Source organism: Ursus maritimus, unplaced genomic scaffold (genome assembly GCF_017311325.1).
Source record: "Ursus maritimus isolate PB19 unplaced genomic scaffold, ASM1731132v1 scaffold_2, whole genome shotgun sequence".
NCBI classification, from domain to species: Eukaryota; Metazoa; Chordata; class Mammalia; order Carnivora; family Ursidae; genus Ursus; species Ursus maritimus.
In genome coordinates this window covers 73,903,980-73,924,104 of record NW_024424452.1, presented here as the reverse complement: position 1 = coordinate 73,924,104, position 20,125 = coordinate 73,903,980, and the positions used below count along the sequence as shown (strand labels likewise).

Sequence of the window (20,125 nt, the reverse complement as noted above, 5' to 3'; positions counted from 1 at the left end):
AAGTTCAATTTATCAATTCATTCTTTCATTGTGGTGTCTCATCTAAGAAATTGTTATCTCATCCAAGGTCACAAAATTTTCCCTTTTGTTTTGTTCTAGAAATTTTGTAGTTTTTGTTTTATATTTAGCTCCATGATCCATTTTGAGTTAATTTTTATATATGGTATAGCATATGACCAAAATTTATTGTTTTGCATATAGACATCTGATTGTTCCAACCCCATTAGTTAAAATCACAAATTTTTCTCCACCTAATTGCCTTTACACATTTGTCATATTTGTTGGCTACATATCTGTGAGTGTATTTCTGGATTCTTTCTGCTTTATTGATCTATTTGTCTTTCTTTATGCTGATTTCACAGAAAACAAACATCCCAATTACAAATGGGCAAAAAATTTGAACAGGCACTTAACCAAAGATGATACATGAATGGTATATAAGCACACATTAAAAATATGCAGCATCATTAGACATTATGGAAGTACTAATTAAAACCACCATGAGATACCACCACACACCTTTTAGAATAGCTAAAGTTTAAAAGATTGACCATTTCAAGTGGCAAGTGTGAGGAGAGACTAGAAGTGTCATATGCTGCTGATGAGAATTTAAAAGGGTGCAATCACTTTGGAGAACAGTGTGGCAGTTAACTAAATAGTTAAACATACACCTACCCTATGATCCAACCATTCTTCTCTTAAGTATTTTCCCAGGAGAAATGAAAGGAACTATCAATACAAAGACTTGTACATAACAGTTTGTTCATAACCGTCTTGTTTGTGATATCCAAAAACTAGAAATAACCCAAATGTCTGAGAGATGAGTGGATAAATAGACCATGATGTTAACACTTGGAATAGTATTTGACAATAAAAAGGAATGAAATAGTGATATACACTACAGTGGATAATCTTGCTAAGTGAAAGAAGCTAGACAAAAAAACACATACTATATAATTATATTTAAGTAAAATTGTTAAAAATTAAGCTAATTCATAATGGTGGAAAACAGATCATTGGTTACAGGGCCAACTTATTAACGGTAAGGGAGGTAATGGTGACAGTTAATGTAGGGGAGGCAGGGAGAGGCAGAAGAAAGGGATTACCCAAAGTAAGGAGAGGTAACTTATATGTTTATTATCTTGATTGTGGTGAGGTTTTCACAGGAATAAACAAATGTCAAAACTTACCAAATTGTATCCTTTAAGTATATTCAGTTTAAAGTATGTTAATTGGACCTCAACCAAACTTAAAAACCAGTAAAAACAACTCTGCTCAACTATTATCTATTTCTTGGTTCTGCTTGAGGTACCCTTCCTTGGTGCTTGCTTCATGCCTACTGCATGCCTCTATTACTCACCGTATTTTAAAAGTATTTGTGTTTATGTTTACCCTCCTAGTAGACTGTAAATTCTTTGAGGATGCCCAATTCATTGTCATACCTCCAGGATCTAGGTCTCTGGCATTTACAAAAGTTTTGGAATTCAGAACAACAACAAACCTTATGTTTATTGAGTGCTTGCTCTGTGACAGGCACTGTTCCAGACACTTCAGTATCTCATTTAATTCTCACAATCTCCTGTGCATTTGCTTATACCATCCCAATTTACTGGGAACTGAGACCTAGTGAGTTTAAGCACTTTGGCCTCATGAGGATTTGAGCCCGGGCACCTCTGGCTCCACAGCCCCACGCTTAACTACCAGCCTCTACTGTGTATGCTGAAAATGGCGGCCTACCTTGTTTTAAACATTACAGTATTTTATTTTATTATTTTATTTTATTTAAGATTTTATTTTTTAGAGATAGCGAGAGAGAACACAAGAGGGGGAAGGGAGAGAGAGAAGCAGACCCCCCCACACTGAGCATGGAGCCCAATGCGATGTGGGGCTCAATCCCAGGACCCCCAGGATCATGACCTGAGCTGAAGCCAGACACTTACCTGACTGAGCCACCCAGGTGCTCCCATTACAGTCTTTTAGAATACAGAAGTAATGGAAACACTTCTGGAGAATTTGGAAATTGGGAAAAGAAAGTTTGGCATTAGTAATCCTCCCAATGATGTTTACAGTTTGTTTATGGCATATTCCTTCCAGTTCATTCCCTTGATCATTTATGTAATTTACAAACTAAACACCATGTGCATGATGTTTATTTAATTTGATTCCTTTTTCCACTTAATATAACATTTTACATGTTACCAGATTACTGTCAGAAGAGTAAACTTCAGTGGGTGCAGAATATTTTATTGTATGAATGTAACATGATTTATTTAAACGTCCCATTACTTTTGGACATTTTGTTAGGTTTTCATTTGTTTTTATTTGTAAATAAGGCTGCATCATGGAGCTAAATATAAAACTGAAACTAAGTCATGTGACTTCATATTTCATTTTTTAACTTTTTGGATTTTCTGAGAACAGATTTCTTATTTGATATTAGAGTATGTAGGGAGAAATTTCAATATTTTAATGTTTTAGTCCAGGGAATTTATAAAAATGGTATTTATTTAAAATTACAATGTAAAAATTTTGGAGAAACTTTTAACTGGCAACCATTTAGTGATATTTTTATTATGGTAGTTAAAGAGATGAATGTAGAGTAGTCAGATGTTTTAGTGAGATTACCATGGGATCTTAGGTGAGATTTATGCAGTGCAACTATATACTTTACAATTTATTAAATAAAATACAGTAAAAAAAATTGAAGACTCCATGAGTCTTTATTTTATTTTTTGAGAGAGTTCCATATCTCTGTCTTTCCCTGCTAGGCAGTTTAGGAACATATAAAAGGCTAAGAGTAATAGCAGGGACTCCTGGAAGGAGAGCAGCTTTATTCAGTATGTTTAAGCAGCTCAAATCACAAAAGAAAATTTTTTTGTGTGACTTTACATTTGTTGTGTGAAGTCTCTAAATTAGTTGCCAATGACCTAGTAGAAGTGCTCTTGTAAATGTTAGCTTAGATTGATAATCGGGACAGATAGGACAACCTATGCAGGGAGAAAGAGGAAGGCAGAGGCATAAAATAGAATTACTCACTTTCACTAAGAGGGTATATTTAAGTAAGACCTTTATAGTCCTTGCCTTAAATACATATTTATTCAGCTTATGTAAGTGGGTACTTGAAAAGCGGGCATTTTCATTTTGAAAAGTTGAGGAAGAAAAGAAATGAAAGTGGAGCCCCAAATAATTGGCCCAATAATTGGTTAAAACTAGAGGTGGAACAACTGAGCACAGTTTCTTTACTTTTGAAAGCCAGATGATGGGAAAGGTTCAGGGCTTTGGAACCAATGTGACCTGGATTTAAATACTGGCTTTGCCACTTGCTAACTTGTAAGGGCTTGTTACTCAAGCTTCCAGGGTGTCCTTTCTCTCATTTGTGCAATGTGGATAGATAAATTTTATTTAGCACATGCTGAATTTAGTAGTTTCTGAATTGCAGTCATTTCAAAATATTAATTGAAAAGCTGCTAGTGAATAAGACAGGGTCCTTACTCACTTGGAGCCTACATCTATTCTGATGGTTGAGGGGATGCTCGATAGTAGATAAATGGACATAAAACATGTCAGATGGTAAATGATCTGAGAAAATAAAGCAGGCAAGGGATAGGAAAAAGACCACGTGGAGGAAGGACTGTGTGTTGAGTAGGGACGAGGAATACTATTAAAGATAGGGTCAGGAAGTCTTCACTTTACGTTTCAGCAGAGATCAGAAGGAAGTGAGGGAGAAAGCTATGCAAATATCAGGGAGAAAGAGTGTTCCGGGAGAAAGGGAACAAAACATGCAAAGTTTCTGAGGTGGGAACATGCTGGCTGCGTTTAGGTAAACAGTGAGTGGATGAGGCCAGTGAGGCTGGGTTGGAAGTCTAAGTGTTTTCATGGGAATAGATTAGTTCAAGATATAGCTAGGGGCCAGATCACATAAGGCCTTGCAGACATCTAGAACTTTAGTATTCATTCTGAATGAGATAAAAGACCACTGGAGAGTTCTGCACAGAGGATTGACATGATGTGTTTTCCATGTTTCCTGCTGCCTGCTGTGTTAAGAATAGATCAGGCCAGGTGGGCGTAGGTGTGTGGGGGGAAAGTTGGCATGGGAGATCAGTTAGGAGGTTAGAGCATTTGTTAAAGGGAGAATTGGTGGTGGGCATGGACCAGGGTGACAGATGTGGAAGTGGTTGGATTCTGGACGCATTTCAAAGGATTTCCTGATAGATTGAATGGATGGCTAAGAAAGGGAGAGGAATAAGTTTTTTTCCTTTGGCCTGTACAGTTGGAGGGGCAGGAAAAACAGGGTGGGAGTGAACAGATTTATGGGAGACAGTGGAAATCAGGACATTTTAAATATGAATTATCTCTAAGTAGTAGTGGCATAGATAGGGGTATGGAGTTTAGGAAGGTGGTTGGACTGGAGGCAGAAACATGGGAGTCATGACAATACGGATGACTGGAAGTTGTTTGTTACTCTTCTGACTACTCAAGAAGAGTAATAAAGGCAGCAGTATGATCACGTGAAAGTACTTGATGTCTAAGGAATAGAATATTTTTGTTCTAAAATGTCTTAGTGCCAGGATTGCACTGGTATATACATTACTCTTTGGACAATTCCTCATCTTCTCTGTGGTTTTTAAAATTGTACATCAGCGTGGCCCATTAGCACATCCTGTGATCTTTCCATTTTTAAATTCAGCGAAAAATGAGTATTTGAGCCATTTGTTTTAGGGGCTAAAGGACTTACAAAGCTATGCAGGTTGGTTGCTTGCTTCAAATTTATAATTTGCGAAGGACAATTACCTAAATAACCACAATTTTATAAAAGTACAGGGTACTGATTGGGGGCATCACAAAAGGCCTCCCAGAGGAGGTGACATTTGAAGTTGGTAGAATTCTTTGGAGCGTGGGACAGAGGGTTTTATAGGGAATAGTAGAAATAACAGTATTAAAAGCTTAGAGGCAGGAAAGCATCTGTCTAAATAATTAAAAGAATTAATTAGTGTGACTGTGTTTGTGGCTAGTTCAAGTTGCTGAGCTGTCATCTAAGTGGACTATGTGCAAAGCAAATAACATAGCCTGAATCAGGTTATAAAATAAAGTTTATGTGATTTAATTATATGCTAGAACTATATAGTAAGTTCATTAGGTTTTTTTTTTTTTTAAAGATTTTATTTTTGAGTAATCTCTACACCCAACATGGGGCTTGAACTTACAACCCCAAGATCAAGAGTTGCCTACTCTACTGACTGAACCAGCCAGGAACCCCAGTTCATTAGTTTTAACTGGTTAAAACTAATTTTGTGGTTCTGATTCTTAAATACTAATCAGTTGCTAGAAAAGAATTCCTAGTTTTTAATTTTACATATTTTAATAAAAAGTTTAAAATTGGACCTGTGTCTATGAACTAATGCTTTGGGGAAAATAAGAACTTTGTATTCATTACTGCCAATATTCAAAATATGTTAAGATGTTAGTTTTAATCCTGGGGCAGAATTATACATATTCTCATTACTTTAATTAATACTTTTTTATATGATCTTTTGATTATAAGACTTAAAACAGGGTTCAGTTAGTCTTTGTAAAAATCATATTTAGAAAAGTTGAAGCAAAGAATTTATATTATGGGACTTTAAAAGTAATTTCATAGTTTTCCCCTTCTCACATAAATATCCTAGAAGTTCAAGATATGAGATTACATATTTCAAAGTTATTTCTCTCTGTCTTTAGGAAATGGAGTTATTTTTTCCTTCAAGTGGAGTTTGTGGACCAGCAAACACTGCTAAATTTACGAATTGTACCTGTTGCATTATTAAGCCCCATGCCATCAGTGAAGGTAAGTGCTATCTTGAATACAATATATCCAAACATTTTGTTAATAGGAACTTATTTTGTTATTTTCTTGATGTATTTTGTATGCAGAAATTAAAATATAACTTTAATATTTTAATTTTTTTCTTAAAGTCACATGAATAAAGGCGACATGAGGGAAAAGTCTGTCTCCATCTGTATTTATCTTTGTAGCTACATTCTTAAAAAAGTTTTCCTTGAGTTGCTGATCGTGGTTATGCTTATCCTGCTTCAGGTCTTGATTCCTTGACTTTTTTTTTTTTTTTTAAATGATTTTTTATTATATTGTGTTAGTCACCATACAGTACATCCCCAGATTCCGATGTAAAGTTCGATGCTTCATTACTTGCTTATAACACCCAGTGCACCATGCAATACGTGCCCTCCTCACTACCCATCACCAGCCTATCCCAATCCCCCACCCTTTAGTTTTCCATTTTGTTTCTCATAGTCCATAGTCTCTCATGTTTCATTCCCCCTTCTGATTACCCCCCCCTTTCTTTATCCCTTTCTTGATTCCTTGACTTTTATTTTTTATTTTTTATTTTTTTTTTTAAAGATTTTATTTATTTATTTGAGAGAGATAGAGACAGCCAGCAAGAGAGGGAACACAAGCAGGGGGAGTGGGAGAGGAAGAAGCAGGCTCATAGCAGAGGAGCCTGATGTGGGGCTCGATCCCACAACACTGGGATCACGCCCTGAGCCGAAGGCAGACGCTTAACGACTGCGCCACCCAGGTGCCCCATTGATTCCTTGACTTTTAATCTGCCTCCTCTCCTCCCAATCACATAGCTGATTCACTTAATTCACTGAAATAATTGTCCTAATGTATGATTTAAAACAATGTCTACTATATCTGTGGTACGCCCTTTCTGAGAAAGCTGGAGAAACTTCCTTTAGTTCTTAGTATCTGAAACAAAGTTCTTTGAATATATAAATATATACATACACACTTATACACACATTTATGCACATGCACAGATAGATTGTTTATATGGCTGTATACTGAGAGTTTGCAAGCTTTTTAATCTTTGTCTTCTCCTATTTATTTTAGTCTGTTGTATGTAGTTTTGTCAACTATTCCAAATCCTTTTGGAAATTAGATGGGTATAATATAAAAGGTTATCCTTAAAAAGCTAGAATATTCTAAATAATAAACATAATTGAATGGGTTTTTTAGTTTTATTTTTTCTAAATATCAAAGTAATTCAGGTATATAGTAGAAAATTTGGGGAAAAAAAAGTAAGAAAGGAAACAGTAAAAGTTACCTGTTTTCCCATTATCTTGATATAGTCATTGTTAATATTTTTCTATTTCCTCTAAATCCTTTTCTTCTGAATGTGTGTATGTGTGTACACTGACATGTAATTGCTAACATGGTTGAGATGTATGTCCACAGGCTATTGTTTTAATTTAACTTTAGGGAGCGTTTTTGGATGCTCTTATATATTCATGAGTATTTCAATAGTTGTATACTATGCAATCATATAGATGTAGTATAATATGGGGATACTCAGGTTGTTTGCAGGTTTTTGATGTTAAAAATAAAGCTTTGAAGAGTATTTTTGCACATTAATATTTGACAGTATCCCTAATCACTTCCTCTGGCTAGTTTCCTAGAAATAGAATTATTGGTTGAAAGGATCTGAACGTTAAAGGTCTTGTTGCATAATGAATACTTCTTTAATTATTGAGGAAGCACTTTAATATCTTGTAGATCCTTAGGACCACTGTTACGGGGAACTAACATGCATAATGGGTAACTGACATTTACGGAGACGTTAACACCTTGTGCTGGGTTGTAAACTGAGTACCTTATACATTATCTCCTTTAATATTCACAGCAATTATGCCAATATAGGTGGATATATCATTCTTTTCCAAATAAATGAGCTGAGGCTATTTGAGAATAAGTTATTTCCGCCAATTTAGAGTAGGGAATCCAAGATGCAGACCTGGTCTCTTTTAAGCTCCATGTTCTTTCCTCGGCATGTATGGCTCCATAGCTAGATGGTTACAATAACATGGTTAGCAACACTTCCATAGGAAGTAATAATAATATTTGAAATGGCTGGTGTTGATAAGCTATGAAAAACAAAATTGGGATTACCTCGTGGGTATACATTTATACCCACATGCATATACACACACACATACACACTTATACACATACATACATACATACATAATATACACACATGTTTTAATGTGATGAGACAAATCTTGTTTAAAGGCCTCAATTTCATTAAAAAGCTTATCTTTGGCATCTTGATACATTTCAGCTTTTTTTTCTCTTTTTTTCCTTTTTTTTCTCAATTGGGTTTTTAACTGATTTAATTTTTTCAGCAAAATGTGATGCTTGGAGAGACAGGAATAAAATAGAATTATAGTAAATACTAGTTAATACTGTAATAATTGCATAGATAAATATAACTGAAATCTAATAACAACGATTAAATGAAAAGGTGATGTCAAAATGACTAGTTTTATGTTTATGCAGGTTTAAATTTTTAGTCAGCTATTTGAAGATTAGCTATATTTCGTGTGTCTATATTTGATGCATAACATTAGAAACATATGGTTTGATTAAAGGAAATTATTGTAAAATCTAATCAGATGGCAGAATACTTTAAATTTTGGCATTTCGAGGCTTTTTTTTCCTTTTGTTTTCTTTCTAAATCTCAATTTTAGGGATCCTTTTAGACCATTTTTTAAATGTGCAAATAATCCAATTCAGCTTAGAGTTTAAATTGTGGCTACAAGGAAATATAGTTTGAAGTCTTGTGTTGAATTTATTGTTAGATTTATGGAGGTGTATGTTGATCTTTTTCTCTAATGATCTCACTTCCTGGTATATTTAATTTCACCTATGGTCTAACATAGGCATGAGGGGAGAGAAATTTTTTTAAAAAGGTGTTGTTGTTAAGAGAGCAATTGAAATCAAATTGGTTGATTTCCTTCTGTTGACTCTCAACTCCCCCAAAGAAGGCCAGAATAGCTTTAATCAAGCAAAACTGTTGCTTACTATGAGGGGGGCACATCTTGACAGTCTTGGTCTATTTTACCGGGGAGAGATAATGGGAAGATATGGTAGAGTTTTGGGTGTGACCGTGAGAGATTTAAGGTCAGTCTTTCAGTGCAGTGATTTGGTTGAAACAGCACAAGTTCCCGATACAGTAGTTTAGGATTAGTGGAAACAGACAAGGATCTTAACCAAGTCTTTTAAGTACACAGTTGTTGGATAAGTGAGCTGTTTGTATGGTTGAGGGAATATTGCGAAAAGGGGACTGTTTGTGTAGTCTATTGTTGGGGTAAATGGACTTTTGGGAAGTCCCTGAAGCAAACAATGAAGTTATTTACTGATTTACAGCCTTATCTTTGGGTAAGAATTTCTTGGCACAAATAATAAAGTCATGTGGATGTAGGCAGCCTCAGTTCTTCGTCCTATAGTTAATCCATATGGATGTGGAGGTTTACTTCTAAGAGAGCTGGAAAAGAGAGACCTTAGTTTGCAGAGTAGGTAGTGGGGGAAAAATAATGAGGTGCCCTTGAAGTATTTGCAAGTCTTTTTATGTTTGTAGATTGAAGTACATTTTGTCATTTGAGATCTCAGGTTTTAAAAGGGAAGAAAAACAAGGTGAATGTTCTTGTGTTCTTTTTTCTTTTTTAATTTAAAAACTATGCAATGTATTTGTTTTGATGTCCCCAGTATTACTTTCATGTAGTTAGTTTAATTCTATCAATGAAATGAATTATTTTTACTCTGAAATCAGGCTGTGTAGGCCTGAATTTTGGCTCTGCTACTTAACTAGCCATGGGATATTGGATAAATTACTTAACCTCTTTGTACCTTGTTTTCTTATCTGTAAAATAAGAATAATATAGTACACCTTCTTTAATGGGTAACTCTAAGGATTAAATGCATTGAATGTAATGCTTAAATGACTGATTAATTAAATCCTTATTAAATATAAGGATTAATGTGTTAAACACAGTACCTAACACCTAAAGTGCTATGTGTGTTAGACAGTGTTACTATTATGATCACTACTCTATTACTACTACCACCTCCACTACTACTATCATTACCTTTTAATTTTTAAGTAAAGTTAATGACTCCTTAGTAACAAAGCAATAGATTAAAATGCTAACAAATTTCAACTTCTACATCCGTTATCCACGGGGGGGGGGGGGGACGAAGAAAATCCCTATCATTGTTTAAGGAACAAAGTACTTTAAACTTTCCCTCCGTTAAATTCTCAGTCCAGTTTAAATCCGTGAACTAGGATTATTGCTTACATCTAGTTGATTTAGCAGCTGTCAGCTATTACCTCTTCTGATCGTCCATCATGATCAGCACTGGGCAGGAGGTGGGGAGGAGCCACTTGTGGTACTCCCCAAATTTAGCATTTTGAAATATTAAAGTCTTAAAATTTTGTTGGAAATTGTCCTTTCTTATAGCAGATTTATGCATTAAGCAGTTTTACTGCATTGTTTATAACATTGTCCTTCCTGAAATTTAGTTTCTTCCTCAGTAAAATGAGTCAAGATGGTTTATAAGTTTCCTCTCAGCCTTTCAACTCAGTATTCTATATCCTCGTGTTATGTTTTGGCTCGAAAACTAATGCTATTTTCATGGAGACTATTTCAAAGCAATTTTAGATTTTGTTTTCAAAAAGGCATATACAGACGGGATTGGGGTCTGTTTGTATTTAATTGATTAGGAAGCAAATTTATGAGAATATTGGCCAGTTTGTAAGTTTACCCCAGAATTGGCTCTGATATGCTAATCGAAACAGGACAAATAACAGCAAGATCAAGTTTATCAAGTTCTTTGCTTTTCAAATTGGGTTATTCTTACTCAGAGCCTCTTGTGGAGTTTTAATTTCCACCCTGAATGGTAGTTTTCATGCTAGGTCAGCCCAGAACCCTGTAAGACACATTGTACTGATGGCAGCCCCCTGAATTTGGGCTGGTTGAATTGGTTAAGTTCTCAGCTTTTTGTATCAGATTTCCTTCAAGTAATTCAGCTTCTGGGACATTGTGGAAGAGACATGAAATTTTTTGGTGCAAAGAGATTGGATGTAAACATCGTAAATCTAACTCTGGTTCAGTGAAATTTCTTGGAGTGGGTGCAGTTTTGCTTAGAATGTTACAATTTTGGAGTTCTGGGAATGTTTTATATTCTATCTGAAAGAGTAAACAAAACGGTTGGAGGGAATTTACAACAGATGTACCAAGTACATTGAACTACATGTAAGACCCTGCCTTTGGATGCATTGAGTGTAGCATGCAGTCTTGAAACACAAAGTTGGAAGCAGTGAAAATACCTAATGAATTTGTAAGTTATGAGAACTTTAAATGAAATTAGTGATTTAGAAGGAGTTTCAAGTTTTTTGCTGGTTTAATGGTCCTACAGGCCAATATTCCTGGTGAATTTGACGCAAAAATCTTCAATATTACTAGAAAACTGAATACAACAATACATTAAAGAAATCATTCACAATGATCAAGTGGGATTTATTCCTGGGATGCAAGGGTGGTTCAGTATTCTCAAATCAACATCATACATCACATCAATAAGAGAAAGGATAAGAACCATAGTATCATGTCAATAGATGCAGAAAAAGCATTTGACAAAGTATAGCATCCATTCATGATAAAAACAATCAACAAAGTAGGTGTAAAGGGAACATACCTCAACATAATAGAGGCCATGTATGAAAAATCTACAGCTAACATCATCCTTGATGGGGAAGGACTGAAAGCTTTTTCCCTGAAGTCAGGAAAAAGACAAGGATATCCACTCTCATCATTTTTATTCAACATAGTGCCAGAAGTTTTAGCCACAGCAATCAGACAACAAAAAGTGATAAAAGGCATCCAAATCATTAAGGAAGAAGTAAAACTTTCACTATTTGCAGATGACATGATACTATATATAGAAGAGCTGAAAGACTTCACCAAAAGTCCACTAGAATGGATATACAGGTTCAGTAAAGTCACAGGATACAAAATCAAGGAAAAGAAACCTATTGCATTTCTATACACTGATAATGAAGAAACGAAGAAATTAAGAAAACAATCCCATTTACAATTGAATGAAAAATAATAAGATACCCAGGAATAAACCTATCCAAAGAGGTGAAAGACCTGTACTCTGAAAACTATAAAACACTGTTGAAAGAAACTGAAGAAGACACAAAAAACTGGAAAGACATTCTATGCTCGTGGATTGGAAGAAAAATGTTAAAACAATGTTAAAATGTCCATACTCCTTGAAGCAATCTACACATTTAATGCAGTACGTATCAAAACACCAACAGCATTTTTTACAGAACTAGAATAAACAATCCTAAAATTTGTATGGAACCACAAAAGACCCTGTATAGCCCAAGCAATCTTGAAAAAGAAAAGCAAAGCTGAAGGCCTCACAATTCTGGACTTTAAGTTACATTACAAAGCTGTAGTATTCAAAGCAGTATGGTACTGGCACAAAAATAGACACACAGATCAATGGAACAGAATAGAAAACCCAGAAATAAACCCACAATTACATAATTATTAATCTTTGACAAAGCAAGAAAGAATATCCAATGGGAATAAGACAGTCTTCAACAAATGGTGTTGGGAAAACTGGACAGCAACAAGCAAAAGAAAGAAACTGGAGAACTTTCTTACACAGCACAAAAATAAATTCAAAATGGATTAAAGAGCTAAATGTGAGTCCTGAAACCATAAAAATCCCAGAAGACAACATAGGCAGTAACCTCTTTGACATAAGCTATAGCAGTTTTTTTCTAGATATGTCTCTTGAGGCAAGGGAAACAAAAACAAAAATATACTATTGGGACTACATCAAAATAAAAAGCTTCTGCGCAGCAAAGGGAACAATCAACAAAACTAAAAAGCAACCTATTGAATGGAAGAAGATATTAGTAAATGACATATCTGATACAGGGTTAGTATGCAAAATATATAAAGAACTTATAAAACTTAACACCCCAAAAACAAATAATCCAATTTTAAATGGGAGAAGACATGAACAGATATTTATCTGAAGGAGACATCCAGATGGCCAGCAGACACATGAAAAGATGTTCAGCATCACTTGCCATCAGGGAAATGCAGATCAAAACTACAATGAGATGTCACCTCAGGAGAGGTGAGGCAAGATGGCAGAGGAGTAGGGGACCCTGTTTCGACTGGTCCCCTGAATTTAGCTGGATATCTATCAAACCATTTTGAACACCCACAAAATCAGACTGAGATGTAAGAAGATATATCTGGATCTCTACATGAAGAAAAGTACTGCTTTTTGCAGGGTAGGATGTGTGGAGTCATAAGTCTATGGGGAGATATTGGAAGATAAACAGAAGGGGGAGGGAGCCTCCCTAAGCTGGCTCTTGGAAAGTGATAAAACACTGGAGCGCAAAATCAGAACCCTTAGAAATCTGCTCTAGTGAGAGACATCCCTCTCTGAAAGGGCTCTGGGAGTGAAAAGGCAGAATTCTAGGTAGGGAGTTGTGGTCTTGGGATACACAGAGCCACAGTCCTAAGGGGGAGCCTGCACTGGTAGGGTGCCCAAGCAGTGGAGCCAGGAAGTAGGTTAGGGTCAGCAAGCCCAGGAAGGGACTCTCAGCTTGGATCACCATAAACTGCAAGCTGGGCCTGTCAGTAACTGCTTTTTTCCTGAGCAGATTGAAAAAGTCTGGAACCTGCCCCCAACCAGGCAAAAACTCGCAGGGTGGTAGCGGCCTGGAAAGAACATTAGAGCAGCACCCAGGCATGATCCAGGAGCTTTGGGTGGTTTTATTTTTTATTTTTTTAAAGATTTTATTTATTTATTTAACAGAGATAGAGACAGCCAGCGAGAGAGGGAACACAAGCAGGGGGAGTGGGAGAGGAAAAAGCAGGTTCATAGCAGAGGAGCCTGATATGGGGCTCGAACCCAGAACGCCAGGATCACGCCCTGAGCCAAAGGCAGACACTTAACCGCTGTGCCACCCAGGCACCCCTTTGGGTGGTTTTAGAATCACAGAGGGCAGTGGCATTCCTGGGCCCCTGGGACTACCTCTGAGAGGGTTCCTGTGGGCATGCACCATGGGAGGCTGCAGTTTTCGTTGGTGCATACGGAAGTGGAGACTGTTGTCCTGGAGGGTCTATTAAAGAGAGCAGACTGAGATTTTTCTGCCCTGGGCCAGAGGTTTGTGTGCGACCATTTTTGCTCTGATCCTGGGAAGAGGTGCCGGGAACAAAAGCCACACAGAGGACCGGTTTGCACTTAGCCCATCCCCCTGATGGGGTAGGGCAACTCTGCCCAGGCAGGGCTACCTGAGAAACAGCATGGCAGGCCCCTCCCCCGGAAGATAGGCTGGAAGAACAGGTGGACGACAAACTGTGGATCTCGTAAGACTGTAAAATCCCAACACTAGGGGAAAATATTATATTGAGCTCCAGGTGTTGGCTCTCAACTTGTTTATTTTTCAGATAAAATTCTCCTTTTTTTCTTTTTTTTATGCTTTTTCTCTGTTTTTTTTTCTTTTTACCTTCTTATTTCAACTAGATGTTTATTATATCAACTTATATTTCATAGTCACTTTTTTTTTAAAGATTTTATTTATTTATTTGACAGAGAGAGACAGCCAGCGAGAGAGGGAACACAAGCAGGGGGAGTGGGAGAGGAAGAAGCAGGCTCCTAGTGGAGAGCCTGATGTGGGGCTTGATCCCAGAACGCTAGGATCACGCCCTGAGCCGAAGGCAGCCGCTTAACAACTGTGCCACCCAGGCGCCCCTCATAGTCACTGTTTAACTTGTATTTCTTCACACATATTTTTTATAGATATATGCCTCATTTTAGTCCTTTTTTGCTCTATTCAATTTTATCTTTATGTATATATGTTTTACTTTCCTTGCAATTTTGGAATGTAGTGTCCTCAAACACAGGCCAAAATACACCCAGGAACAACTGGAACAGCCTGTTTTGTCCACACTGAGAAATTATAGTCCCCCTTCCCCTATCTCCTTTTTTTCTTCTTTTCTTTTTTAAAATTTTTTAATTTTATTCTTGTGTTTCATTTTGGCTTTGTTCATCGGTAGTGGTTTGTGACCCCTATGGATTTTGCTAGGGTGCATCTTGCTTGGGTCATGGTTGATATTTCGGACTCTACTCATTCACTGAACCATCCCTCAACAGAATGACTAGGCGGAGGAAATCTCAAAGAAAAGAGCCAGAGACAATGTCCTCTGTCACAGAACTAATGGCTATGGATATAAGCAAGATGTCAGAGATAGAATTCAGGATAGCAATCATAAAGTCAATAGCTAGGCTTGAAGAAAGCATTAATGACAATGTAGAATCTCTAAGGGTAGAAATGAGATCCAATCAGGCCAAGCTAAAAAAATGCTGTGAATGAGATGCTAGAGTCTAAACTGGATACTCTAACAACCAGGATAAATGAGGCAAAAGACAGAATCAGTGATCTAGAAGATAAAGTGATAGACAGGAAGGAAGCTGAGGAAAACAAAGATAGGCAGTTAGTAGCAAATGGAAAAAGGATTGGAGAGATTAATGATGCCATGAAACATTCCAGTGTCAGAATTATTGAGATCCCTGAGGGGGTCGAGAGAGAGGGCTAGAAGGTATATTTCAGCAAATCATAGCTGAGAACTTACCTAATCTGGGGAAGGAGACAAGCATTTGAGTCCAAGAGGCAGAGAGGACCCCTCCCAAAATCAATAAAAATAGATTAACATCCCAACATATAATAGTGAAGCTTGCAAATTTTACAGCCAAAGAAACTATCCTGAGAGTAGCTAGGGAGAGGAGCTTCCTTACATATGGAGGGAGGAACATCAGAATAACATCAGACCTATCCACAGAAACCGGGCAAGCCAGAAAGGGGCTGGCAAGACATATTCAGGGTACTAAATGAGAAGAACATGCAGCCAATAATACTTTATCTAGCAAGGCTGTCATTCAGAATAGATGGAGAGATAGCGAACTTCCAGGACAGGCAGAAACTGGAAGAATATGTGACCACCAAGCCAGCCCTGCAAGAAATATTAAGAGGGATTCCATAAGTGAAGAGAGACCCTAAAAGTCACATAGACCAGAAAGAAACAGAGACTATCTACAGAAACAGGGACTTTACAGGCAATACCATGGCACTAAATTCGTATTTCAGTAGTTACTCTGAATGTAAAGGGGCTGAATGCTCCCATCAAAAGACACAGGGTTTTAGATAGGATAAAAAAAGCAGGACCCATCCGTATGCTGTCTACAAGAGACTCATTTTGAACCTAAAGACACCTCCAGATTGAAAGAGGGGGGATGGAGATCCATTTACCTTGGTAATGAACCCCAGGAGAAAGCTGGGGTAGCAATCCTTTTATCAGCCAAATTAGATTTTAATCCAAAGACTGTAGTAAGAGATTTAGAGGGACACTATATCATATTTAAAGGGTCTATCCAATAAGAAGAGCTAACAATTGTAAATATCTATGTCCCCAACATGGGAGTGGCCAATTATATAAACCAATTAATAACCAAAATAAACATTGATAATAGTACATTAATAGTAGGAGACTTCAACTTTCCACTCACAGCAACGAACAGATTGTCCAAGCAGAAGATCGACAAAGAAACAAGAGCTTTGAATGACACATTGGACCAGGAGGTGTCACCTCGCATTTGTCAGAATGGCTAAAATCAACAGCACAAGAAACAGGTGTTGGTGAGGATGTGGAGAAAAGAGAACCCTCGTGCCCGTTTAGTGGAGAGGCAAACTGGTGCAGTCACTGTGGAAAGCAGTACGGAGGTTTCTCAAAAAGTTAAAAATAGAACTACCCTACAGTCCAGCAATTGCACTACAGAGTATCTACCCAAAGAATACAAAAACACTAATTCAAAGGGATACATGCTCCCCTATGTTTATAGCAGCATTATTTACAATAGCTAAGATATGGAAGTAGCCCAAGTGTCTGTGAACTGATGAACGGATAAAGAAGAAATGGTATATATACACAATGGAATATTACTCAACCATAAGGAATGAAATCTTGTCATTTGCAACAATACGGATGGAACTAGAGTATAGTGTTAAGTGAAAAAAGTCAGTCAGAGAGACAAATACCATATGATTTCACTCATACGGAATTTAAGGAAAAGGACAAATGAACAAAGGGAATGAAAGGGAAAGAGAGGTAGACAAACCAAGAAACAGACTCTTAACAATAGAGAACTGCTGGTTACCATAGTAGAGAAGGTGGGGGATAGATGAAATAGGTGATTGGGATTAAGGAGTGCACTTGTTGTGATAAGCACCGGGTGATGTATGGAATTGTTGAATCATTATACTGTACACCTGAAACTAATATTAACACTTCTGCATTAACTAATTGGCAGTAAAATAAAAGCTTAAAAAAGAAAGAACAGGCTTTAGCAAATGTTGAAAAAAAAATGCTTTAACAGCCACTGAAAGAAATCTTTCATCTTCTAAGTTGTTGCTGTGAGAATGTTATTTTTCCTTTTCTTAACTTTTATATTTTAATCAACTGTTTTGTATAATTTATGTAACAATGCACATATTCTAAGTGTACAGTACCAGCACTAGTGTCTCAAACTCTAAGAGTTAAGAAGTCCTTCTTAATGTATGAACTTGATCATGTCTGATGTCTCCTTGGAGACATTGGAGGATGAATAGATAGTCTGATTTTTTGAATATGTTACTATGGGAAAGAAGTGAATAGATTTATCTCAGGCTTGCCTGTGTGCCTTTATGATTATAGGCTCTCTATCAATGACAAAGCAATGACAAGTCATGGTATCTTTTATTTTTGGAAGTCAGGGCTTGCTCTTCACACCTGATTCGAATAAAGAAACATCTGTTGCTAGGCAGCCAAAGCACTAGCGCCTAGCAACTGTGATGTGTGTATGAGGAACCTTAGGGTCTCTTTAGAGCCTGGTGACATGTGGTATAATCCAAAAATCTACACTCATCTGTCTGAATTAGAGGACACAAGAATCTAGGTAAAGGAATGGCAAAGAGCTCAGTGAAAATCCTATTGTACATGGCAAGGTTAATTTAGTGTACAGTGTTTGAAATGCCTCATAGTTCTGTGGCTTGCCACTTACTAATTGTGTGACCTTGGAAACATTTATTGAATGCCTAAAGCCTTATTTCTTTTAATCTGCAAAATGGAGGTGACAGTACCTACTCCATAAATACACTAATTCATGTTATGCATTTAGAGCAGTTTTCATAGTAAGTGTTCAAAATAATTAGGTATTAATAGCAGTTTTAGAGATTATATCACGTGATACATATTTTAAAATCCTCAATCAGTAATTATCAGTCAATCAGTTTCAGTTATCTATTGCTTTATAACAAACCGTCCCAAAACTTAGTTCCTTAAAAATGATTTATTGTTTCTCATAATTCTGTGGATTACCTGGGCTCAGCTGGTGATTCTTCCATGGTATACCTGGGGTCGCTTGCCTGGCTTCTTCAGCTTGGGAGTTGTGCCGCAGCTAGAATATACAAGGTTTCTTCTCATCCTCCAGAAACTTTCCACGTGGCATCTAATCACTCAGTAGTCCATCCTGGGCTTCTTTGTGACATGATTGCTGGCTTCCAAGAAGAGCATTTCAAGACAGTTCTCAATGCGTAAGTGCTTGTCTAGTGTCTGCTTGCATCATGTTTTAATGTCTTAATGACTAAAGCAAGTCACATGGCCAAGTCCAGAGTCCAGTGTGAGAGGGGATTATACAGGGCATGAATACCAGGAATTATGGCTTACTGGGGACCACCAATGTGGTTGTCTCCTTCAAGTGGCATCGGACCTTAACATGGTTGGGATGTGAAACTCAAACCTGAATCAGTGGTGGTGTGGGAGGCAGTGCTTCTCAAACTTCAGTGTGCACTAGAACCACTTGGGCAGACTGTTTAAAATGCACCTTCCTGGGCCCTAACTTCAGTAAGTTTGGACCAGAGACCAAAAATACGCATTTAAAAAAAAAAAATCTCACCACGTGTTGTGATGAGCACTGGGTGTTATACGTAACTAATGAGTCATTGAACACTACATCAAAAACTAATGATGTACATTCTACAGTGGCTAAGTGAACATAATAAAAATATATATTATAATCCAACTAAAAAAAAAATCTCGCCAAGTTGTCTTGATGAGCACTCAGTTTGAGAACGATTTATCAGAAGTTTTGAGGTCAGGGAACGCTGCATTTCCTGTGGTGATTGGCGTCTCTCAGAGGCTAGCCATATGAAATGTTATACCCAATGGAAGATTCTTAGTTCATTCTCTATGGCAGGCTAATTACAGCCATGGTTAGGGATGGCTGGAGAAGAGTCACCTCTTGGTTTTCAGTTATTCCTATAGCTCAGAGGTAGGCCCCTGAGCTTGATTTTAGGTTGGTGAGAATTTCTTGGAGTGATGGAAGATTTGGATGTCCAGGACACTCCGCTCTACCAAAGTAGCTTCTCTAATACTCTTTTACTTCTTTGCAGCAATTTTTAAATAAGAGTAACAGAAAAGTTTGATCTATCGCTAGGCAATCCTTAAACTGACATTTCTCACTAATGAGATTAGAATGAAACCTAGCTTCACTGAAAGAAAGAGCATTAGAGCAAGTCTAACGATAAGGAAAATTACTTCTAAAATAGGTGTCTTGAAAGTCACATTGCAGTTTTAAGCTTCCATAACTTCAGAAGTATAAATTCTATACACCCAATTAACATCATTTGTAAGAATATTATTTAAATTTCATTTATATTCTATTTTTTGTGTTTTGAATAATATCTAACTTTAGGTTTATGTTTTGATAAATATTTTTAAAAGAAAATTTAAAAAATATATAAAAAAACTTTTAAATCATATTTTATTATACATTTGGGGTACTTGTACTTGTGAGTCACTAGGGCCTGCACTGTATGTTTATGACTTAAGGGATGATGTTTATTGGAAGGAGGATTGTTTCATTTGGAAATAAATTGGAAACTTCATTTTCCCATTCTTTTTTTTTTTTTTTACTTTTTTATGCATTCAGAAGTCATTGTGCAGGGAATTATATTATTGAATGAACTTGGCATGTATTCCTTTGAAATATTGATCTGTTGGCCTACTGGGTTCTAAGTATATCCAGAGACTTTTAGGAGGAACAGGATCAAGGCGGGCTCTTATGCAGAATGATGATGACAAAGTACCACTCCCTTTGCTTATTTTTCATGCATGTGTTTGAGGACCGTGTAACTTAAGAACTCAAGATAAC

The 20,125-nt window shown here is 36.8% G+C and overlaps 1 protein-coding gene across 4 annotated transcripts in view; it reads left to right on the top strand.

Annotated features, from left to right (window-relative positions):
• Nucleotides 1-20,125, top strand: part of NME7 (NME/NM23 family member 7) — a 243,095-nt gene that overhangs the window by 64,765 nt on the left and 158,205 nt on the right. For all 4 annotated transcript variants that reach the window (XM_008695848.2, XM_040636186.1, XM_008695838.2 and 1 more), the window contains exon 7: nucleotides 5,719-5,824. In XM_008695848.2, the coding sequence (XP_008694070.1) occupies nucleotides 5,719-5,824 (106 nt within the window). The remainder of the gene's footprint in view (nucleotides 1-5,718; nucleotides 5,825-20,125) is intronic.